This window comes from Gouania willdenowi, chromosome 1 (assembly GCF_900634775.1).
Source record: "Gouania willdenowi chromosome 1, fGouWil2.1, whole genome shotgun sequence".
Classification (NCBI taxonomy): domain Eukaryota; kingdom Metazoa; phylum Chordata; class Actinopteri; order Blenniiformes; family Gobiesocidae; genus Gouania; species Gouania willdenowi.
Genome location: NC_041044.1, coordinates 3,256,886 through 3,280,631, shown reverse-complemented (window position 1 = coordinate 3,280,631; position 23,746 = coordinate 3,256,886). Strand labels below are relative to the sequence as shown.

The following is a 23,746-nucleotide window of genomic DNA, read 5'->3' as shown; positions in this document are numbered from 1 at the left end:
TAGGCAACTTAAACTTGATTTATTTATATTTTTCAATATAGTTTTGCAAAAAAAACAAGAATGGGTCAAAAGCAGTAGATGAAAATGTCACAAAAACCCTTTTATTATTAACTCGCAGCACAATATCAACAGTTTGTACCACTTTTGACTTTTTCCTTCATTAAGACTGAAATGTGAAATTAAATTCTGTTGTGTTGTGAAACCACATTCAGGACGTTGTCCCTTTAAGAAGTGTGTAAAAACCTTTGAATTGGCTGTGTGTGGGCCACAGACATACAGTACCCTCCAAAAGTACTGGAATAAAACATGACAATACTGCTGACTCAAGCTGACTCATGTTTTCACAGAGTTTTACAGGCACAGCAAAGTTAAACAGGCACTGGTGGCTCTGTATTTAGGAGTCAGTGATGATTTGCGCAATTTTTTTGTGTGGCTATTTTTGACAGTGATTTAGGCGTTGTTTAATGCAGCCAGGACAAGAGAGTGGAGGGTGGTGCACCTAATGAGCGCTCCCCAGAACATTTCCCCATAAAAAACATTCCTTGCCTCACGATGACGGTGTTTCATGTTGATTCTGTCCATTTCCGCATTTAACCGTTTTCATTGGTCGATTCCGTGATTCCGTCAGTGCAGATTTTATAGGGCCCTAGTAGTGTGTTCAGCTGCAGCTGAGGGGAAGGGCTGCACGTGTATCTGTTTTTTGTCTGCAGCAGCGAATAAGGTTGTTGAAACAGGCGAGGAGATGAACCATTAATATATAGCGATGAACACGGCGCTGTTAGTATCGATACTTTTGCAAGTGAGTATCGTATCCGACACTCACTTTTTTGTATCAATACTTTATTCAGTATCGAGTCTTTTGACAACACTAGTTGGAACTGTCGCCCCCTGCGGTCACAAATCTGTTTCTGGGTTAAAACTGTTTTTATCCTATTTTGGTAAACAAGAGGTTTACATCAACATCTTTAACTTTTCATGTTTTTTTTAGAGCCACCAAAAGTAGCACAAGTTGTTATTTTGACTGATATCAAAATCAGACTGAATGTTTCACTCCAATAGAAAAATATGGGATGTTTACAGGCAGTGGGGCCGTGTGACATCATCAATCACGTGATTTCAACCTGGAGGAACACACGCTCTAAAACTGTAAAGTAGTCCCATTTTTAAAAATTAATCAAAAATGAATATGGTGGATAATAATGCATTTTGTTAGACATACAGTAGATCTTCGTATCAGTACAATTCAAAAATGCAGGCCACATTTGTAAAAACAGTGAAAGATCCCTTTAAGTCAAGCAAGTAATCAGTTTTTGAGGAATTCTGTTGATTCAGCAGCTCGGGTCAGTCCACTTTTAACTGGTTACATGATGAATTATCAATGAAGAAGGACTGTGGACTGTGACAGTTTCACTTTAATCTGATCCTCTATCATTATCCGTCTAAATGAAGCCTTTAGAAATCATTTTTACATTCTGAGTACCAACAGTGTGCATTAGCTTGAGCTCTACTTCTCCAACTGATCAGTTCTTGTCTCCACTACTGACCTGAGGGTCATTGTTGGGGTGTTGGGACACATGAGTAGACAGTCCCATGACTGACACTGGCTCTTCTTGTACAGCACCACGCGGTTCTCCTCTCTGACCTTGACTTTGCCTCCTCCTTCGTAGTCAGACAGCGGCACGTCTCGGACCCTGTAAGGGTTGTTGGACACGGTGTCCAACAGGTTCTGCATCATGACCTGAAAAACAGAGAGACAAGGATGGGAGGGGGAGTGAACTATTAGGTCAGCACAATGTTTTAACCAAATATATAAAAACTCACCAAAACACAACATTGACAATCAGAAATTAAACAAAAGATCAGCGGTAGAGCTGGGTGATATGGATCAAAACTCATATCTGAATATTTTTCCTCCAAATAGATACATATACGATATAAATCTCAATAATTGTATTTCAAATGATGTCTGACCAGAAATATAATTCAGGGTTAAAGGTCCAGTATTATGCTATTTTTCACCCATCTCCAATTGTTCTAAGAACCACAACAACATAGTATTTGAGGTTTATTTTCACAAACTCGCCTGTTTTCTGGAGTTTTAGGCTCTGAAAAGTCACTTTCAGACCACTCCTAAAAACAGGCTGTTTTGGGGCCTTCATGCATATGCATGAGTGGGCGTGAACACACATGCGCAAATAACAACAAATTATTAAATACTGTATTTTCAAAGGAACAGAAAAAAAGTCTTGTTTATTCCTAATTAATTTATTTTTACACTTGCTATCCAATATTAAGTATAGTAAAGCTGCGGTGCCCAACCTTTTACACATTGTGGACTCATTATTACATCACAAAATTTTGGTGACCCCAGAGACATTTTTTCTCGAGAATTAGTTTAAGCGCAAACTGACAAGATGCGCCAGCTCAGATATTTTTATACAGCATTTTACTTTAAATATATATATATTTTTTTTTTTTTTTTTGAGAAAGTGAAAGAATAGAATACAATTATTTGGGATTGTGTGTGTGTGTGTGTGTGGTGAAGAAAAATAATTCAAAAACATACAATGAAACATCATTTTAATCAGTACTTCTCATTTATCAATTACGAAACATTTCAGGCGACCACGGTTGAAAAACACTGTAATAATAATGGTAGCTGTGGAATTAAAGTGCTGTATAATAACTGTCCTCTCACTGCTCTGACAATATATTCTGGAATTGCGTTTAATGTTTCTCTACAATCCAAACCAGATTTAATCATAAACTAGTCTAGATTTAGGTGAGCATGGTGATCACTTTAATCAATGACACATGAATTATTGATGGCATCACCATTCTAAGTGCCATGTTGTCATTATCACTGTTAAGATTGTATATATCTGCGCTCTTACTCTGTGTGGCTGTGTTGTAGAGGTTGGATGTTGTAGCGCATGTTCTCCCCTTGGGGCGCTGTGATGCTGTGTAGTGTTTGCCATGGGTACATGTATCTGTACCCATGGCACTGACCAGAAATCTCCACCAAAAATGTTTCTATCTCATAATTATGACTTTACTAACTCATAATTATGACTTCCTATCTCATAGTTATGACTTTCTTTCTCATAATTATGACTTTCTAACTCATAATTATGACTTTCCTTGGTGATTTTTAATTTTTTTTAGTGGCAGAAACGGGCTTCTATACAAACCAGATCCCGTGGGATTACCTTTCACAAGTAAGATTGAACAATACTTTTGGTTTATTTACCATTTATATAATGTTATGTCATCATAACTAATGTTATTTACACGTATAAGAGCAGGAAATCATACTCTCTATTGTCTCTTGCTGTTTTTTTCTTCTTCATATTTTGAAGGTTTCCCAGTCTTGAGAAGACTAATTCATCAGTGCTCTGTAGTGAGCAAAGAGGTGTATTTTTACTCTACATGCTAACAGATATGATTCATATGGAAAACAAAAGTTAGTATAACACTGCTAAATATTTATTTTTCTTTACCGTTAGTTCTTTCTGCATGTTTAGGAATTATGCTGCGTTCACACCGGATGCGACAAGAAATGTTCGTCCGACCAGATTACAAAGTCAATTGATAGATGGGTCTCAAATGCGAAATCTTTCCTGTGTGGCGGTGCAGTCCGATCCGCGCGCCAAGAGCGTTGGCCGTTTTTTTTTCATATTCGCACATTTGCTCGAGTTGAAAATATTGAACTCCTGCAACTGTTTCGCATGACCAAAGCCAATCAGAGTCTTTGTTGACGATGACATCAGGCCGTCAACACGCACACCGGGCTGTTCACCCATTCAACCAAATTAGGGGAGTTCCTCAGTAGAAATAAATGCAGGCCAGGTGCATTAGACACCTGTCCAAGATGCCGGCTGCACGAATCATCAGCTCCAATCGGTCCATGAGGCGTCTATGTATATAATGTCTATGGTTTTCAACCTTTTCAGCCCAAAATAAAGATTCCAGAGACCATAGATATATATAAACACTAGATGAAGCAAGCAGGATTCGCCAGTGTAGCTCAACAGCGGCCATCTTACCTCAGACAACTGTTCTGATGCGCTCTACGGTAACTGTTGGAAGGTAAGTGATCAGCTTAAACAAAAATGGCAGTGGCTATCCGTACGATTGCCGAATCAATATGTCGACATTCAATCCTTATGCAGCGCCCCTATTTGGCCAGTTTAGGTCGCGTGACGAAACCTAACCCTTAACCTAAACTTAACCTTTAACCTAACCCTTAACCTAAAGCTAACCTTTAACCTAACCCTTAGATGCTACGTACGTGTACTTTGGTAACCGTACCAGTAGCACCGGGGGTTGTTCGTACGTCAACCGTACAAATAGACACTTTCAACAAAAATACCCTTAACTCAATGAAATATTTAAAACAAAATTACAAATGGTTTGTTGAAATGGTACATGTTGAAATTGCCGCTTTTGCTCTCGCAAAATGACTTAATTAATGCGTATGAAGGGGGAGGGAGTTTTTACACACCACACATCTCCTCCCATCAGTCAGATCTCTCGTTAGAGCGCCTCTTTCCCATCAGTCAGTTAATTGATGTTAGCAGACAGACTATTGAATTAAATGTTGTTCTTGTTAGGGACTAGAGATGGGTATCATTAAAAATGTATCAATACTACTGCTCTTATTGATACCCTTATCTTAACTTTTTTTTTTTTTTTTTAAATCAATGGAAATTAAAAAAAAATAATAAAATGAACATCAATCTGTTTATTTTTGAAAATGTTAACAATATGGCACACAAAATAAATGAAAACCAGAAAATAAATAGTTCTAAACAAAACAAAGTGTACAATATAAATAAAATGAAAAATACAGTATATATATTTTTATTAACAAAACACTAAACCAACTATATGAACAATACAAATATTCAAATCAAGCATATCAAACATAACTTGATAAAAAAATTGTGCAAAAGGAGAATTAGAGCTGCACCGGCTCGTGAAAACATGGCTAACTATGTTGATTTACCTCTGGTTTGCCATATTAACTCGCAACGTTTTAGATGTATGATAATATATGATAACAAGTTACTACTCGAACTAAACGTGGCCGACAGCCGAGGCACTGTAACGACCGATGGCCGGGAAAAACTACGCCGAAATGAAAAAGCGGCCCCGGAAGCAGCGGGTTTTTCTGCCAGCATTCGCCGCCCCGAGAGCAGACAGAGGCGGCGCGACAACGTGGCAGCGTCGCTACCGCGGAGAACTATTGGCTAGGCTAAAGTTGCTAAGCCAGGCAGCACGGCAGTATCAATGCTTGTCTCAGGCTTGAGGATTAACGCGACCATAAAATTACCGTTAAAAGAGCCAATAAGGATGTAGCTTGTTGGTCCGAGTGGACCAACAGACCATGGGGCCGTTTTAATACCGGGTTTCGGTACCCATCCTTATTCGTGACCAGTCACTTCGACAAAAAAATAAATAAACAACATCTCAACTCAAAATAGCCATTATATTTCTGTGTAGAAATGTTAACTTTAAGACTTTTAGTCGGTATCTGTGTCTAAATTTGCCAAAAAACATTGAATATGAGCAATAAAAGCCTTACCGTAGCTACAAGAAAAATGGCGACGTCAGAATAAAGTTGCGCACCTGCACGAGGCTTGAGTCTAGTGATGTGCTGAGCGTGCCGAGTCTTCAAAGCGTGTACCGAGTAATCTAAGGGACATTTTTTTGAAGCGTGGGTCGAGGCCCGTGTTGGTGACGTATGTGGTGACGTTCGAAGCCTCGCGAAGCGGCCGTACCACGTGACTGAATCCGGAAATGATTCGCTGGTTTGGAGCGCGATTCAAAATAAAACAGATGAGTCGACGCAATGGATTCCCCCTCACTTTTTGTGTTATTGCGCTTCTTTTGGCATCCTATTTCAGCTTCTTCTTTTGCGATGGAACCAGCAAGAAAGAGAAGATTTTCTCCAGTTTGGGAGCACTTTGAGCAGATCTCACCCAATAAGTTAAGGCATAGCAATAATTATGTATTAATAGATTACACAAATATGACAACATATAATTTCTCTTGCTCACATTTTTCTTTTCTAAATAGGTTTGAATAATAGTTTGTTTAATTGTAGGTGAAGTGTCTGTTGTGCTCTAAACAACTGGGTTATAATAATAACACCTCAGCTATGCTAAGGCACTACCGAGCCTTGCATGGCAGTGTGGATTCCAACCTGGGTGAACCAAATATTGCTCGACTTGAAAGTCCCCTTCAATATTGGGAAAAACATAAATCTACATTTCCAAATTTGTACAAACTTGCCATTACATATCTATGTACACCTGCATCATCTGTGCCCTGTGAACGGGTTTTTTCAAAGGCGGGTGAAATCCTGTGCAAAAAAGAAATCGCCTAAGTCCAAATACTCTCGAAAAATTATTATTTTTAAATAAAAATGAATAAATGTATTTTTGTTTTTATTAAACTCTGTCAATAGTTGCATAAGCACATACATGAACAAAGTCACACAAGCTCATTTTACATCACAACGTTCTCCACATTATTGGCTGTATTCTTTCAGACCATAGTTCAGACCCCACCATTTGTTATAAGCCCTTGGCATGTATTACATTTTTTTGTCCACATGATGGCGTAGTGGAGCATGTATCACTGCGACCCTTCGAACCATGTGCTGAGTAGTAGGCTGCGATCCCTCAATGCTTCATGAGGCTTCATATTGCCATCACTACTTGAGTCTCCTCCTCGATGGAAATGATGGGTGTGGTCAAGTTTTACACTGAATAGTGTAAAAGATCCTACACTGAGATGAACCACGAGGCACAGCAGGTTTGCAGCCAGCACTCGCCTCTACTGGAGCAGATGGAGGCGGAGCGACAGACGCCACCGCGGAGGACTATAGACCTTGCTAAAAATAAATGAATTAAAAAAAAAAGTAAAATAAAATAGAATACAATTATACAAAAAAAAAAACATATCGGCTAAACCAGGCAGCACACAGTATCAATGCTTGAGGTTTGAGGATTAATGTGACCTTAAAATTACTGTTAACAGGAGCTTAAGGATGTCGTTGCCCAAATTGCCTTTGGAACGATATATCACATGACTATATTCTGATACATTTAGAAATTACCAGGAAATGAGGTCAAAAGGTCTCCGAGAGGCTCTTGACATCTGCTCATAGAATATCCATGTCAAATTACAGCCCCATTAAAAAAAATAATAAATCGGAGCTCAAACATAATCAAAAACCAATGTCTTTGGGGTCACCAGAAATTCATGATATCAAAATGGGGTCACGTTCCAAAAAAGTTTGTGAACCACTCCACTGAATAATGTTTCTTTCCACTTATTTACAAAATGAGATTCTTTAAAATGTGTTATTATCACTAATTCATTCCATCATTATGATCTATGGATGTTTTAAAATAGTTTTATGAGCAAAATGTTGTAGTTGGACAAAGGGGCGACTTAAGAAATAAGTGAAAGGGGGTACTATTGATCACGTGACCCTCAGATCAGATCGTTTTTGTCCCTTCTGTGATTAAAGTAGTCCATATATATTTAGTATCCATGTAAATAATACAACGAGCACTGATCCATTATAAAATCTATATATTTCTAGACCTATATGATATTTATCCTTTATTCTCTATCTATCCTTTATTTATCTCTCCTCCTTTATATTTATCATTATTGTTATTATTATTATTGTTGTTGTTGCTGGCTTGTTTCTTTGCTTTTTGTTTCACGCACCGACTCCCAAGTCAAATTCCTTGTGCTGTCTTAAAATCTGTACTCGGCCAATAAAACATTTCTGATCATATGTTGTTCTATTCTTTATCTCATAATTACACAGATATAGATGCACTGAACGTGTACGTGTTTCACTGTAAGCCAGAGACCGACTTCTTTTAATAAACACTGAACGTGTGTCATCCAGCCTAAAAACACACATCATTCACTCACTGTGTTGTTTGCTCTGTAGAGAGAAATAAAACACTTTGTAAAATGTCTTTGGTTCCATGACTGGAACTGTTGGGTGAACAGAAAAGACTTTGTGCTTGTTTTCAGATTTAAAGCTTCATAAAGCAGCCCCCCCCCCCCACACACACACACACACTATTCAGATTTCTCTTTAAACGTTTATTATAATGAGTGATTCTGTGCAGTCGGTTCACATGAGGACAGAACAGATAAACGATTTAATACCAATACCAAATAAATTTAATACCATTTAAATGTGTTAATATCAAACTGAAACCATTTGAGTATTTGTGTGGAATCTTCTGCACAAAGAACCAATCATCTGGACAAAGGACAATCATTAAACAGGGGAAGTGAATCAGAACCAGTGTCAGCCATGCAAGACATCAGTGGTGCCACTTCCTCCAACCCTCCAAAATAAAGGTCCCAGAGAGCGGGGACCCCCACTGTAGCTGAAGGTGGTTGAACACAGACATGAACATTGAAGAACAGTCATGTGGAGACAGGACCATCTATAAGGGGGAATAAAGGGGAGAGATTTTTGGGGTCCATCCATAAAGTCAGTAAAATGATGGTTTATTGTTCTATGAATCTGTGATAACCACATTTATTTATTCATCTGAATAATATCCACTGTTATCCAGGAGCGTTTATTATTATTATTATTATAGTCATCTTAAAGATGGAAATCCTTGTTTTATTCACAAATAAAATTAAAAGTACACCAAAAATGATGGAAAATGTGGTGAAATGGGATTTTTAAAAAAACAGAAATGAGTTAAAAGTTGAAAATGAGAGTGGACAAAAACAGCCAGAAAAAGTGGTAAAAATGGTTAAAAGTGTCAATATTGGCTTAAAAGTGGCAGATGTGGTGGAAGGGGGTAAATGTAATTTAAAAAGTAGGAACAATTAATTTAAACTGGTAAATAATAGGCATGACAAATGGTGAATGTGGTGAAATTGGCAAAAATAAGCATGAAATGACAATAATGGGTCAACATATGCGACATCAGGTGGGAAATGGTGGAAAGGGTTTATAAATGCTGAAAATGTCTTGAAATTGGAAGAAATGTGCAGAAAAGGCATTTAAATATGATGGCGAAGTGGCAGAAATTGGAGTAATGTAGCAAAAATACATAAAATGGAGCAAAAATATGACAAGTTTGGTGTAGTTGCAAAAAAAAAAAAAAAAAGGTTAAAAATAAGCAACAAATGGGCTCAAATTGTTCAAAAAATATTCTTAGTTTCTTGAAGGCATCTGGCGATCACATCCCAGTGTCTTGCGATCCCAAATGGGGTCCTGACCCCAAGGTTGAGAACTCCTGCAATAAAGAACCAACATTCTGTGACATTTAACAGTTTTCAAGACTTTTAAACAATAAACAAGTGTCTGGTATTTCTTAATTATTTTAATTTTTTAATCATTTTATTATTTTTATTCATAATTTTATTATTGTATTTTATTTCCTAACACTGTCAATCTTGCATATTTCCAAACTTGACAGAATGGTTGTCATGGCTACGTTGACCATATTTTGAGGACACTTGGGCCGACCTCAAAATACTCAACGTTTTCTTGAATCTGCCTCATACTAAATACATTAGAGTAGATAAATAAGTTGTTAATGTTCATAAGGTTTAAAAATCAATTTCTCTTTTGATAAGAAAGACTTAAAAACATCTGAAGTCAGTGGGTCAATCACCTTTATTATGATTATATTAATCTGTCCTTGAAAATTCTCATTTAAGCTATCTTAAAATCACTATCATTGAAACAATGAGAAACATCTCCTAGAAATCAAAACTATAATAAAAAAAAAACCTCAAGGCTTACAGAACATTAAATAATCATTAAATACGCACACTGATAAATAAGTGTTACCTTAACTTACTATAGGATAAATCTCTCTGAACCTCTATGTTTTCCTGCTTATGTTTTTAATAAAATCCACTGATATTTGGTCTCTTTCAGTTTTTCTCTTCTCTCTGAAGATAGCACATCAATATACCACTGGTGTGTTCCTAGGTGTACAGCTTCAGCTACATGTAGTTCTGCTTTCACTTTTATACAACCCACAAGAAGATGAGCTGCAAAAAAGTGGATCATCAACATCTGGAGAGATAAACCCTAAACCCTAACCCCTAAACCCTAACCCTGACATGAAGGAGTGATCAAATGCACAAGGGCGTCAGTGGAGCTGTAACTGTTTGAATGGAATAATTACTCCCTTCCTGCCCCTCGTCCTGGTGTTTGGGAATGAAGAAAGAGACCAAACTCTCCCTCTGAGAACCCTGAGGAGAAAATGGATGTATCATGTCCTGACCACGACTACTGCTCCTGTGCTGCATTGGACTTATAGCCCTCAGTGTTATAGAGGAGGTCAGGGCGGAGAACGCTGCGCTCCAAAGACGGATGGAGGAGATGAATCAGGAACAAGTTTGACTTGGAAAGGTTTGCTGCTTCACATGAGGACATTAGGTTTTATACAAGGTAAGAAATGCTATCAAAACATAGCTGTAGCTACTAAAGTAGCATTAGCGCCTAGCTAAACATAAAACAAGAGGAGCAACTCTGAATAAAATTATCCTCATTATGTATTTTTAAGCCAATTTTATGTGTTTTATTAAGTTGCTATTGTGGCCGTGTAAAATAATAACTTCTGTCACTTCTTCAGGCCAGACAATAAAGTCTATCTATCTATCTATCTATCTATCTATATCTATATCTCTATCTATCTATATCTATATATCTATATCTATCTATCTATCTATATCTATATCTCTATCTATCTCTATCTATCTATGTCTATCTATCTATCTATCTATCTCTCTCTCTCTCTCTCTCTCTCTCTCTATCTCTATCTCTATCTATCTATCTATTTATATCTAAATCTCTATCTATCTATCTATCTATCTATATCTATCAATCTATCATCTATCTACAGTTTGTCAGTGAAAGGTTAGTATATTATGCAAATGTCTAAGATGTCCTCTGTTATTTACTGCTATTGTTGAGTTGCGTGAGATTAATATGAAAACTATAGTCATTTGTCATAATACAGAACCGGAAGTTGTTTCACGGTCTTCACTCAAACACGGAAGTCAAGCGTGCATATACAGTAGCCCATAGAGCAAATATTAGCAGAGTTACGGTCTTTTAAAATAACTTGCTCTCCGAGATGCGTTCAGGGTCCCTGAGAAACCAGGACATTTTCATCTATTCATAAAATCCAGAAATGACGTGAAAAGAGAAAATGTACAGCAGCTACATCCTTATCATGGCTAGTTTACAGTCTTTTAAAAAGTCCAAAATGGTAAAAAAGTGATTGAAACCTTTTTGTTCCCTTGATTTAAACATATCAATGTTATTTTTAGCCTCCTCTGGGAAAGTCTTGTTTTGTTCTTTTTTCCTCCATTAATTTGCTGGAAGCAACGTTAGCATTACCACAGCAATCCCAACACAAAGCTATAGCTGTTACATTTAAGGAAGGATTTGGCCACAGTTGACACATAGAAAAGGGCATTTTAAGAGACACAGAGTGCATATAAAGTTAATCCATCTGTGGATAAAAACATTTTATGAGCAGGGCAGGGGTTAACGGCTATTCCACAAATTATTTACAAAAGTAGGCATTTGGTGGGAAAGCACATTCATACATTCTGTCTAAATTAAATCCAGTGGATTTGACTCCGCTGCCCTCTCTGCAGAGCATCTACAAGCGCAGAGTCCACAGGAGAGCTGCCGCCATCATCAAGGACTCCACTCACCCCCAACACGGACTGTTCACACTTCTACCCTCAGGCCGGAGGTACAGAAGTGTGAAATGCAGGACCAGCAGACTCAAAAACTCCTTCTTCCCCTCGGCCATTAGACTCCTAAATAAGTGATTGGAGTCTAATGAACTATTCATTCACCCCCCCCCCCCCCCCCCCCCCTTCTCCACTGTACTTTGCACACCACCTGCATTCGCACTTTAGATGCGCCCATGCACAGCTAACACCATGTCTCTCTATTATGAAACAGCTTTTTTGCACATACCATTGTATATATCACCTCTCCTCTGTATAGCTAATATATTTGTATTTTTAATTGTACAGGTGTTTTGTATTTAATGTTCAGGTTTTTTTGTTGAATAACAGTGTTGCATGCCACTGTTATTTATTATAGTTCTTTTATCTCGATTTATTCCTTTATTATTTATTCCTTTATTACGTAGGCATTCACTGGCGGTCGGCAAAGCAAGAATTTCATTGTACAGGGAAACGTGTTTCTAACTGTACAGATGACAATAAACACTTTGACTTGACTTGACTTGACTTGACTTTTAACTCAGACTACGTTCAACGTGCGACGTCTGCTAAAAAACTATTATGTTACACATGAATGTTTGGGGATTTATTCTGGATTAACATTTTAAACATGCTGGCTACCACCATCATTACAGTTTATATTGACGTGTTTGGTAAAGGGAAATACAGTTTATCGCCATGGAGACACAAAACTTGCTTAAGTTAGCTTAGCACACAGTACAGGCTAGAGACCAGTGGTTCTCAAACTTTTTTGGCTCAACTTTCTCCAACGACAACATTTTCCTCAGAATACCAGTAATAGTGATAACATTTTTGAATAATATCATTTTGTAAAGAAGTGGAATTCAACAGTATTTTGTACCTTTTTTGCATCGTGACCCTATTTTGATATCAAAAACTTTCAGGCGGCCCCAAAGACACTTTTTTCTTCTAAGTAGTTTTTGATCATGTTTGTTTTATTGTGTTACAAATACTGAGCAGCTTGGATTAGTTACAAGTTGCACCAGCTCAGATATAAAGTGCATTTTATTTTACATAGATTTATATTTGATAAAGTTAAACTATAGAATACATGTTGTTTTAAATTTAAATTAAAAATTTAAATTTATTATACATTTTTATCAATTACTCTACATTACAGGCAACCCTATTTAAATTCCAGACAACCCCACATGTGTCCACGACCCCACGGTTGAAAAACACTGATTTAGTGGCTTCAGAAAATATTTATTTCTATAGTTTTTATAATTTCCTGTCTTCTTCATTCTGGTGTGGGAACATTTATGATTCTTGTATTTTCAAGGCAAGGCAAGGCAAGGCAAATTTATTTATATAGCGCATTTCATACTCAAGGCAACTCAATGTGCTTTACATGATAAAACATTCAATTGTTTAAAATCAATAAGAACATTTAAAATCATCAGTAAAATCAATAAGAACATTTAAAATCATCAGTAAAATCATCATTACATCAACAACATGACAAAAAATCTCTCTCTCAATCATATGCAGTAGAGAAAAAAAGTGCGTTTAACTTTGATTTAAAAATGTTCACATGTGATGCTGACTTCAGCTCCGCTGGCAGTTTGTTCCACTTCTTTGCAGCATAACAACTAAAAGCAGCATCACCATGTTTACTGTGAGCTCTGGGCTCCACTATCTGACCTGTGTCCATAGATCTGAGAGACCTGCTGGGTTCATACCTGACTAACATGTCACTGATGTATTCTGGACCAAACCCATTCACAGATTTATACACCAGCAGCAGAACTTTACAGTCTCCTCTGAGGCTGACTGGGAGCCAGTGTAAAGACTTTAAAACTGGAGTAATGTGCTCTGACCTCTTTGTTCTGGTTAAGACCCGAGCTGCAGCGTTCTGAACCAGCTGTAGCTGTTTGATGCTCTTTTGGGGGATTCCTGTCAGAAGACCATTACAATAGTCCAGTCTGCTGGAGATAAAAGCATGGACCAGTTTCTCCTGATCTTTCTGAGCCATTAAACCTTTCACTCTGGAGATGTTCTTTAGGTGGTAGAAGGCTGTTTTTGTGATAGATTTGATCTGACTGCTGAATGTAAGATCTGAGTCAATCAGAACACCAAAGTTTTTGACTTGGTCTTTAGCTTTTAAAGATCGAGACTCAAGATAATTGCTGACAGCAGTCCTCTTTTCCTTGTTACCAAAGACAATCACCTCCGTCTTGTCATGGTTTAGTTCAAGGAAGTTTTCACTCATCCAGCAGTTTATTTTTTCTAAACAGTCACACAACACCTCAATGGGACCATGGTCATCTGGGTTCAGTGATAGATATAGTTGTGTGTCATCTGCATAGCTCTGATAATCAACCTTACAGTTCTGTAAAATTTGTCCTAAAGGAAGCATGTAAAGGTTAAACAGAAGAGGTCCAAGAACAGAGCCCTGAGGAACCCCACAGGACATTGGTAATCTGTCAGATTCAAAGTTTCCAATGCTTACAAAATAGCTTCGCTCCTCCAAGTATGACTTAAACCATTGCATTACTTTTCCATTTAGTCCAACCCATGTTTGCAATCTGTGCAACAAAATTGTATGATCTACAGTGTCAAATGCAGCACTTAGATCCAACAGAATGAGAACAGATACTTTTCCTGAATCAGTGTTCAACCTTATGTCATTGATCACTTTGATAAGAGCAGTTTCAGTGCTGTGATGAGAACCAAAACCTGACTGAAATGTATCAAATATTTTGTTGAATGTTAAGAATTGACTCAGTTGGTTGAAAACCACCTTCTCAATGATCTTGGCCATGAATGGAAGGTTCTTATTGGTCTATAGTTAGCCAGTATAGAGGCATCCAGTGTTCTCTTTTTTAACAGAGGTTTCACATCAGCTACTTTCAGGGATTTTGGTACGGTGCCTGATTGGAATGAGCAGTTAATTATCTAACACAAATCAGTGACAATTGACTTTACAACAGTTTTAAAGAAGTTTGAGGGTATTGTGTCAAGGCAACACGTTGATGGATTCAGCTGCTGAACAGTCTCCTCGATTGTTTTTGGGTTCACTGTAATAAACTCTAACATTGTAGTTGACTCATCCCTCAGTGGTTGAAGCTGTTCAAGCTTTTTGTGATTTTGCTGTTTTGTTCTGATGTTTGACCTTATTGATTGTATTTTTTCATTGAAATATACAGCAAATTCATTGCATTTTCCAGCTGACAGTAATTCAGGGGCTATCTGATCTGGGGGGGTTGTGAGCTTTTCAATTACAGAAAACAACGCGCGAGAGTTGTTGACATTTTTGGCAATAATTTCAGAAAAGTATTGCTGCCTTGCTTTGAACAAGCCATCATTGAATTTTCGCAGACTTATTTTGTACAGTTCTAGATGAATTTGGAGTTTTATTGATCTCCATTTACGCTCAGCTCTTCTACAGTCAGATTTCAAATTCTGCATTATCTCAGTCCTCCTCCAAGGTGTTTTCTGTGTGCCACCACATCTATGACATTACAGACGTTTCTATTATACTCATCCAGAAGATCATCAACTGTCTCAGCACTCAATGTTGGTGTCATTGCTATGGCTTCCATAAACTGTGCACTTGTGTTGTCATTTATGTACCTTTTCTTTAAACACACAGAAGTAGGGGGAACAGATGTTACAGTCTCTAGGTCAAAAAAGACACAGAAATGATCAGATAGAGCTAAGTCTCTTACATCAACAGCAGAGATATCAACACCTTTAGAGATAACCAGATCCAAAGTGTGACCTTGAGTGTGTCGGACCAGTCACATGTTGTGTAAGACCAAAAGTATCCATTAAAGCATACAGTTCTTTGGCAGTATTGTCCATGTTATTGTCTACATGAATATTTAAGTCACCTGTTATTATTAAAAAGTTGTATTCAGTGCATACAACTGACAGCAGTTCAGCAAACTCATCCATGAATTCTCCAGAATATTTTGGGGGTCTATAAACGACTAAAAACAGAACTCTTGAATCACCCTTCAGTAAGAATGACATATATTCAAATGAGATAAAATCCCCAAATATTATTTCTTTGCACTGAAATATTGATTTAAAAATGGCAGCAACTCCACCACCTTTCCTGCAAGTACGACACTTATTTAAATAAATAAAGTCTTGTGGTGCACTTTCATTGAGAATAGTATTACTGATACCATCATTCAACCATGTTTCATTAAGAAATAAAAAGTCCAAGTGATGTGTCAAAATAAAATCATTAATTATTAGTGACTTGTTAACAAGAGATCTAACATTAAGAAGAGCTCATTTTAAAGACTTTACTGGAGACACTGGTGGACTTTTTGGATGACATGTTATAGCAGTCAAATTTTTATCTCTATAAAGCTTTTTGCTTTTTTTTAATTTAACAATTTTACCTGTGTTACCTGTCACCACAGGAATTAAAGAAACTGCATTAACTCCATAGGGCCCTGACTTTTTCTGGTTGTTCCTAAAAATAGAGCTATTGCAGTCTGGACCCAGCACACATCAGACCTGTGTCACTCTAAGATGAACACAGCTGGCCTGAGGAGAAGAGTGATCCTGAGCCTGGTATCGTCGAGGAGGGATGGGTGGTGCTGATTGATTCTTTAGAGGAGATAAGATGGGACCATGGTGGGGTAAAGGGTGGGGTGTCAGTCTTGTGCCAGCCAGAACCAGCTCGTTCATCTGGGCAGTTAAATCCAAGAAGGCAGGGGTAGGAGAGAAGCTGGATGAGGTGGAAGTAGGTGAATTTTGGGGTGAAGCAGGTGGGTCCTGAGATGTGGGGGTTGGGTTGACCTCTTCATTTTGGCGATTTTTATTTCTTGCTGGAAGCTCATCGACTCCATGTTCTTTCCTTGTTGTTTTGTTCTCCAATGGTACATGTTGTCCTTTGTCTTTATCAGAACTGATAGCAGTGTGACTGGTGAAGTAAAACAAGTTGGATGTGAAGAGTTTTACTCCAGCCTTGTTTAGACACAGTCCATCTGCTCTAAAAAGATGACGACGTTCCCAAAAAATAGGAAAATTTTCTATAAAATTTAGTGAAAGGGCAGCACAAGCCGAAGACAGAAATTTATTCAAAGAGTAAATCCTTGAGAATTTCAGATCTCCTTTGCGGACTGGAGGTATCGGGCCACTGATGAACACTTTAGGCAGTAAACAGCTCACAGTTTTTAGCAGATGGGTGAAATCCTGCTTTAACACCTCAGACTCCTCCTTGGCTAAATCATTTAACCCAAAATGAATCACAACATTTTTCAAATGTTAATTCAGTTAATTTCTAATCAAGATCATTTCTATAATCATTATTATGAATATCATTATTAACTAAAAATAAACATTTTAAAACCCATATTTTTCATGCTCACATTTAATAATTTTCCAGTATCTCTCTCTCTCTCTCTGTACCCCCTGTAACGCCATCGTGTAGCCTTAGGGGTACACGTACCCCCATTTAAGAATCACTGGGCTCGACCTCCCACCATGCCTACTCAGGTTTACATGCACACACTGACTCCAAAAATAAACAAAAAAAATGAATCCAAAATCACAGAAAATGACGACAAAACTAAAATTAGACAAAAATGACTAAAATAATCACAAAAAGAGTAAAATATACAAAACAAACACATTCAATGACCAGAAAATTGGCAATGAAAACAAAACAAAATGATTCCTAAAACTCAAAGTACTTTTACTACAAAGCTGGATCTGAATTATCTCTCCGTTAGCTTCACATAATCAATCCCAGAGCAGCTGTACTACGAAGCAGGATATCAACACATTCACTTTAACCAGCGGTTTTCAAGCTGGGTGCGTGCGAGCTCACAAAAAAAAGGGGTGGAGTTTGCTGCGTCTGACCAATCACAAACGCAGACCAAAAACAACACTGTTGCACCAGAAAAAGCGGGAAGAAATGAATGCAGGCAGATAATTGATAAGTGTTAATGTTTACATTAGTGATATTATACAATATTAGTTCATGGGAGAATAAATGGACTCTGATCAGTTTCACTTTATCAAGGCATATAAACGCTTTGTAAAGCACATTTCATACACAAGGCAATTCAAATATATACATGATCAAAAAATCTAATAAAAATATATTTACATTTTTCAGAAAATTCAGGTGATTTAGTGTCTACTGAATACATTTATTTCTATAGTTTTCATCATGTTTTTTTCATATCACACCTGGGGTGAGACCAACACCGACACATTATTCATGCATTTTCCTCTCTCTCTCTCTCTCTCTCTCTATACTGTGTAATTTTATGTTTAGGTATTAACGAATTGATTGTAAAGTTAAGGGTACGTGTTTTTTAGTTGTTTTTTGTTTGTGTTGGTGACAACCAGCACTCGCCGGTCGCCGTGGTGTGTGGAGTTTATGTTGGGAAAGATAATGGGGTTGAATGTGGAGTTTACCGGTCTAACGAGGACGCATGGTGTAAAGGTCGCCCGTGCTTCCCAGTACTCAGTAAACGAATGCGCCCGCGCTGTTGCTGTGGTGATCTGACCTCAGAGTGTAAAATTCACAGCAAGAATGAACGGAGCAGTCGTGCTGTTTGTTGACAGCGTAGAAAAGGTGAATGCGGTGGTGGAGAGCGGAGTGGTTATTAATGATATGTTTGTTGCTGTATCTTCTCTGTCTCTGGCGGCAAAAAGAGTGACTTTGTCGAACGTTTCGCCTTTCATAAGTGATGATTTTTGTCATGACATGGTAAAATAGTCTCTCCTATAAAAAAAAGCTGTCGTCGAGTTGCAACGCACCACAGTTATGAGTCATGTAGTGTCACACAGACGCAGGGCTCGAGACTGCGAGTAAATTGGTCACATATGCGACTATTTTTTCAGTGTGTGCGAGTAAATTTTTGTCTGGTCTCATCTGTACGAGTTCTAGTGAAAATCCAAAAGGAGTAAACTTCCTCATCCTCTGAGTCTTCCTCCTGTGAATCAGGGTCCGACATAGACACTACACTGAAAGAAATAACTATTAACATTTACTTAGAAAAATACTCGTAAGTATTTGCATGATGATATTTGAATTAAATTTTACTACTCTAAATCAAGTAAAACTCTCTTGCCTTTATCAAGTAAAACCTAAATGGTATTTGTAAATAAATCTTACCCTACTAAATCAGTTTTATTACACTTGGTTATGTGAAATAATGAAGTAAGGTGTATGTGATTTTTTGGATATTTCTGTGTGTGTCATAGAAATACTGAGTAACTTTTATGTGTGCTGATCATATACAATAATGGATTACTTTATTAAATGTTATTTATATTTTATCTGTTGCATCAGTTTATTTATTCTTATTACAAAAATAAATATTAAGCACTAAATTTGAGTAATAACTACAACATGTTAAATTTTATTGAATTAATATGAAAAATCAATAATACAAAAATGCCAATATTTATCAACAACTTTTTTGTTTATTGACAACCTTTTTTGTCCAAGTTTTACACTTAAAAGAACAATGAATCGACAAACACAATGTCTTTTCTGAAGGCACAGCTGTGAGAAATGGCTGCATGCGTTTACAGCTGTATTAACATTCATGAACAGTTTCGTATTTAGGGCAACAAATGATTGCAGTAGAGTATTTGGCATTGCAGTAGACACAAACTAAACTAGACAAAGAACCAAAAATTTGTCTAAAGTCTGCATGAAAAAGTGACTTCCAAAACATAATGGCTTACAAATGAAATCCAAGAATAAAACCACTTTGAAACATGTGCAGGTGTTTCGCCATAACAAAACTACTTGCTAGCATAAAAATGCTATAACGGCAATGGCATGACAAGTCGCTTAAGCTGAACAAAATGTCATATTTTAAGTTTTGGACAGCAACTTCATTTTCAGGCTTTGTACTTTGGGGGATAGCTTTATTGCATCTAAATCTAAGAAAAGTTTCTGGAACACTTCAAAAGTGTAACGCAGTGTTGGAGGATAAACAAGATTCAGGGAATAAATGAGACCCATTAGCAGTGTACATGCCTTTGCAGCATTTCCACATCCAGTCAGAATCTCCTTGCCATCAAGAACAATGGAAACATCCACAGGCTCTTCAGCATAGGAAGCACGAACAACAGCGATCTTCATGTTGTGCTGACAAACATCCTCCAAGTTGTCCACCTAGATAAATAAAAGAGAGCAATAGTTACTTCAACACATACTCAACAGCGTACAAGTTTAAAGTAAAAAATGATATGCCCTAGCTATATTACAGTGAACTAAAATAAATAATAAACTTGAGTATGTTTTGTCTGTAACAGAATGATTACTAATTTAATAATCATAAATGCAATCATACAAATTTCAAGTATTTTACCTGGCAATCTAGAAAGAGGTCTTCCTCTTTTTCACCAAGGTAGAGCATTAATCCACGAATCACATCTCCACGTCTCATCTCAACAGTTTGGTCCTGTAAACAGTCAGACAGGAATTTATTAATAGTAAAGAAAAAATATTTAATGCACTCAGCACAAGCTCAAGACAGGTTCAATTGTGACCAAGTAAACACACCTGTCTCAGGTTGTCCAAGACAGGTCTCAGTTTAGCTCCAATAGCACCACCCTTCTTCCCTACTGGATCTCCTTTGTGACATCTGCTCTCCCTAGACTTCAATGTATGGCTCCCCTGAAAGACAAAATTACAAAAGAAACAAAAAAGAAATGAGGAATTAAATTAATTAATTTAGTTAGCAAACAATAAATAATGTTTACAGTTAAATGCTTACCAGACTGAAAGTGTGTAGTATCTTAGTGGTCTCAGTTAGGATTACTTTGCTCTCCCCTTTTCTAAAAGACACATTTTAGGTCATTTCAAAATTACTAATGACATCATCTTTGCTGTGATTGTGTGACCAAACTGTTGTAACAGTATAGTTAACAGGTAATAACCATGCACTGATGGAATTTTGGTACAGAGATTCCAAATCAAACATACCGGCTGGTGCTTGAAGGGTTTATGCTGCCTGCCGTTTGTCTTTTGAGAAATATGGGTCACTGTAGGACAAAAATACAAAAAGAAAACTTATTTAATCAATGCATTTAGCTGGTAAACAATAAATGTTTATAGTTAAATGTTTACCTGAGTGAAAGTTCCAAATGAATCTGAGGGATTTCAGTTTCAGGACTTTTCTGCAAGACAGGTTTTAGAAAATGACTCAAAATGACTAACATCACGTGGTTGTGATTGCGTGAATTAGCTGATAAACAGTATAGGGGTTTTAGAATGTATTAGTGGTGATGAACAGAGAGGTTTCACTGCTTCAAAAAAGCCAACTCTTATATAAAAAAGTAATATATATAATAAGACAAGACGTGCCATTAATATTTGTTAAGCATAAGTAATAATCATAAGTATCAGTCGTATTTACATAGGTGGTTATTTTGTTTTGCATTGTGAGAAAGTGAGACTGTAATGAAAAGCATGATATCCAGAACGAGCTCCAAATCTAACATACCGGGGCACGGGGGGCTTAACGGGAGCGCGCGGTCCTCTGTTCACAGCCCAGAGATAAGTTTTAGAAACGAGAACAAGCTCTTTGCAGACGAAAGAACAGGCATTCCCGTACAGTCTCAACACACCCACCATCGTTGTTTTGGTTGACGAGCACACGTGACGTGCCAAGGCAAAGCATGATGGGATCTGTAGTATTGACCGTAACAGTTGCGACACTTGCTGAAAATGTATGGATTTGGATTTTGCGTTAATTGTTTTCAGTGGTTTGCATTCGGTTCTTTCCTGTAGCGAGAAGTAAAAAATTAAATAAAATTGCGAAAATACAGCTCCAACTTTTTAGTAGAGGGGCTTGTGTGGCCATGCTTGTGGCGCTAGCATCGCAAACAGGTGCCTTGTTTTCTTAACGTCCTCGTCTGCGATAATATACTGAAACAAAAAATATGTATATTGTTGTACGAAAAACAGAAATGAAAAGTAGTTACTTACCTTAGCCTTTACATGTTTGCACATTGGAGTCCTGGAACAGCTCCTTTGACTGAATTCGCCTTTGGTTAAAGAGTCCGTCCTAACCGACTACCAGACTGAATCCCGGGTTGTAAGGGTCCCACTGCGCATGTGCCAATTCAAACTTGAGCTCTGATCTTTTTGGAGTAAATTTTACTCGGGTTTTCATAATAATTACAATAATTAAAAAAAACAGATTAATACTAAAATTACAGTAATTGTTACAGTTCCTATACAATTCATTATTTTAAATAATTAAATCACATATTCGTACACAATTTTAAATGACAAAAGTTAGTAAACACTGAGACCTAATTTTACAAAGTAGGAATTATGTAGTTTTACACAATAAAATTTAGTACACCCAAAAGTAATTTCTTTCAGTGTACACGCGCCATGTCACACACTGCTATATCACCAACACTGGGGACAGGCATCTGGACGTGGGGCGGGCGATTGGGGGGATGGTGGGGTGGGAGGGCTCGCTGAGCTCACCGGGCATAGTGACGGAGTGCATGTGGGGCGCCGAGTGGAGAGCGTACACGCGCAGCGCATACACGATTCCACACCAAAAAGGAGGACCTCATCAGAGTCATCATGAAGGGACCAGAACTGATGGACGATGATGCCAGGACAGATGTTCAGCTGTGGGTCTCTCAGTTCAGGGGTCTGCAACCTGCGGCTCTGGAGCCTAATTTGGCCCTTTGACTCTTATGCAATGGCTCCCTATAGCTTTAAAAAAACTATTGAAATAAATAGTTTTTTTTTTTTTTTTTACAGAGGCTAATAATGATTAATGACAAATAAAATCAAGATATAACAATTTGTTAACCTAAAATAAATCACATTGTGCAATGACTCAGTACATTCCTACTTCACCAATGTACAGGTTCAATATGCATGTGTGGTAAGAAATGAGTTATTAGCATGTGTTGATCACATGATCATGTGTTATCATATTCAAGTTACTTTTTGTAGCCTTTCAAATTAAATAAAAATCTTCTTTATATAACATTGTGTTCATTTAAACTGAGATGTATAAGAATTTGAAGATGAAAGATACTGTTTTATTCATTGATGTTAATTTATTTTATTTTATTTCAAACTGTTTTTAAGTTTCCATTTACATGATCAATATAAATCAAATCAAATGAAATCAAACATTATTCTATATAATTTAATACTGTATTGTCTTCATAGAGAAGGTATTTGTGGCTCCAGGAGGACTTTAATCCAGGTGAGATGAGGTTAAATGGTTCCTTGTAGAGTAAAGGTTGCAGACCCCTGACCAGGGGACGAGGGTTCGGAGACCCCACTATCAGAGCTGGACCCTTTGAATTTAATTGAATCGGGTGAAACAATGCAGATGTTAAGTTAGTTAAACTACTGTTAAGTCAACTATTTATCAGCACGCATGGCTTGAAAAAAAAAGGGGGTGCGACCAAATTCTGTGCTGATGCAACCAAAAAGAAAGTTAGTCGCACCAGTGACACCACTGGAAAAGTGACTTTAGAGACGTGAGACAACAAGTGTACAGGATTTTGAACTAAAGAAATGAGGACCTTAGTCTTGTGTAAAGTTTGAGATTGGATGATTTTGATTATGTTATTCACGTTATGTCTGAAAACATGAAATGTCTCCACTGTAAGAAAGAGGGGCGCCCGGTCAGGGCATGTCCAGATTTTGGTGAGGGCGGCAGGTCAGCTGATAAACAGACCGGTGGGTGAGGAAGGAGTGGTGAGGAGATCACCCAAGGGCTGATGGGGGAGGGACAGCGCAGACAAGTAGATGAACAAAGTGAAAGTACTGAGAAGGAGAGGAGGGCAGGTGGGAGAGTGCAGAATGACGGGAATAACGGAAAGGTAGGAGAACAATTAAAGAATGGAGAACAGATACAGAGTGGGAGCGATGCAGGTAAAACAGGCAAACAAGCGTAGAAAAGTCTATGAAGAGGAGATAAAAAACAGTTAAAGAAACACAGAAGTGTGTTGA

The 23,746-nt window shown here is 37.5% G+C and overlaps 1 protein-coding gene and 1 long non-coding RNA gene across 3 annotated transcripts in view; both read right to left on the bottom strand.

Annotated features, from left to right (window-relative positions):
- LOC114471825 (85/88 kDa calcium-independent phospholipase A2-like) overlaps positions 1–17,199 on the bottom strand; it is a 65,256-nt gene extending 48,057 nt beyond the window's left edge. Inside the window, exons 1-2 of the mRNA XM_028460764.1 lie at positions 17,185–17,199; positions 1,545–1,738 (exon numbers count right to left, since the gene is read on the bottom strand). Of these exons, the coding sequence (XP_028316565.1) occupies positions 1,545–1,738; positions 17,185–17,199 (209 nt within the window). The remainder of the gene's footprint in view (positions 1–1,544; positions 1,739–17,184) is intronic.
- Positions 17,200–19,756: 2,557 nt separating this feature from the next.
- On the bottom strand, positions 19,757–21,880 carry LOC114470440 (uncharacterized). 2 transcript variants are annotated; one of them, XR_003674873.1, is made up of 6 exons: positions 21,737–21,880; positions 20,876–20,925; positions 20,732–20,790; positions 20,523–20,583; positions 20,115–20,207; positions 19,757–19,918 (listed from the first exon to the last, which is right to left on the bottom strand). It is a non-coding gene; the product is annotated as an uncharacterized LOC114470440 (long non-coding RNA). The 2 variants fall into 2 exon arrangements; XR_003674872.1 differs by lacking the exon at positions 21,737–21,880 and having other exon boundaries at positions 20,876–20,971.
- Between the last annotated feature and the right edge of the window lie 1,866 nt (positions 21,881–23,746).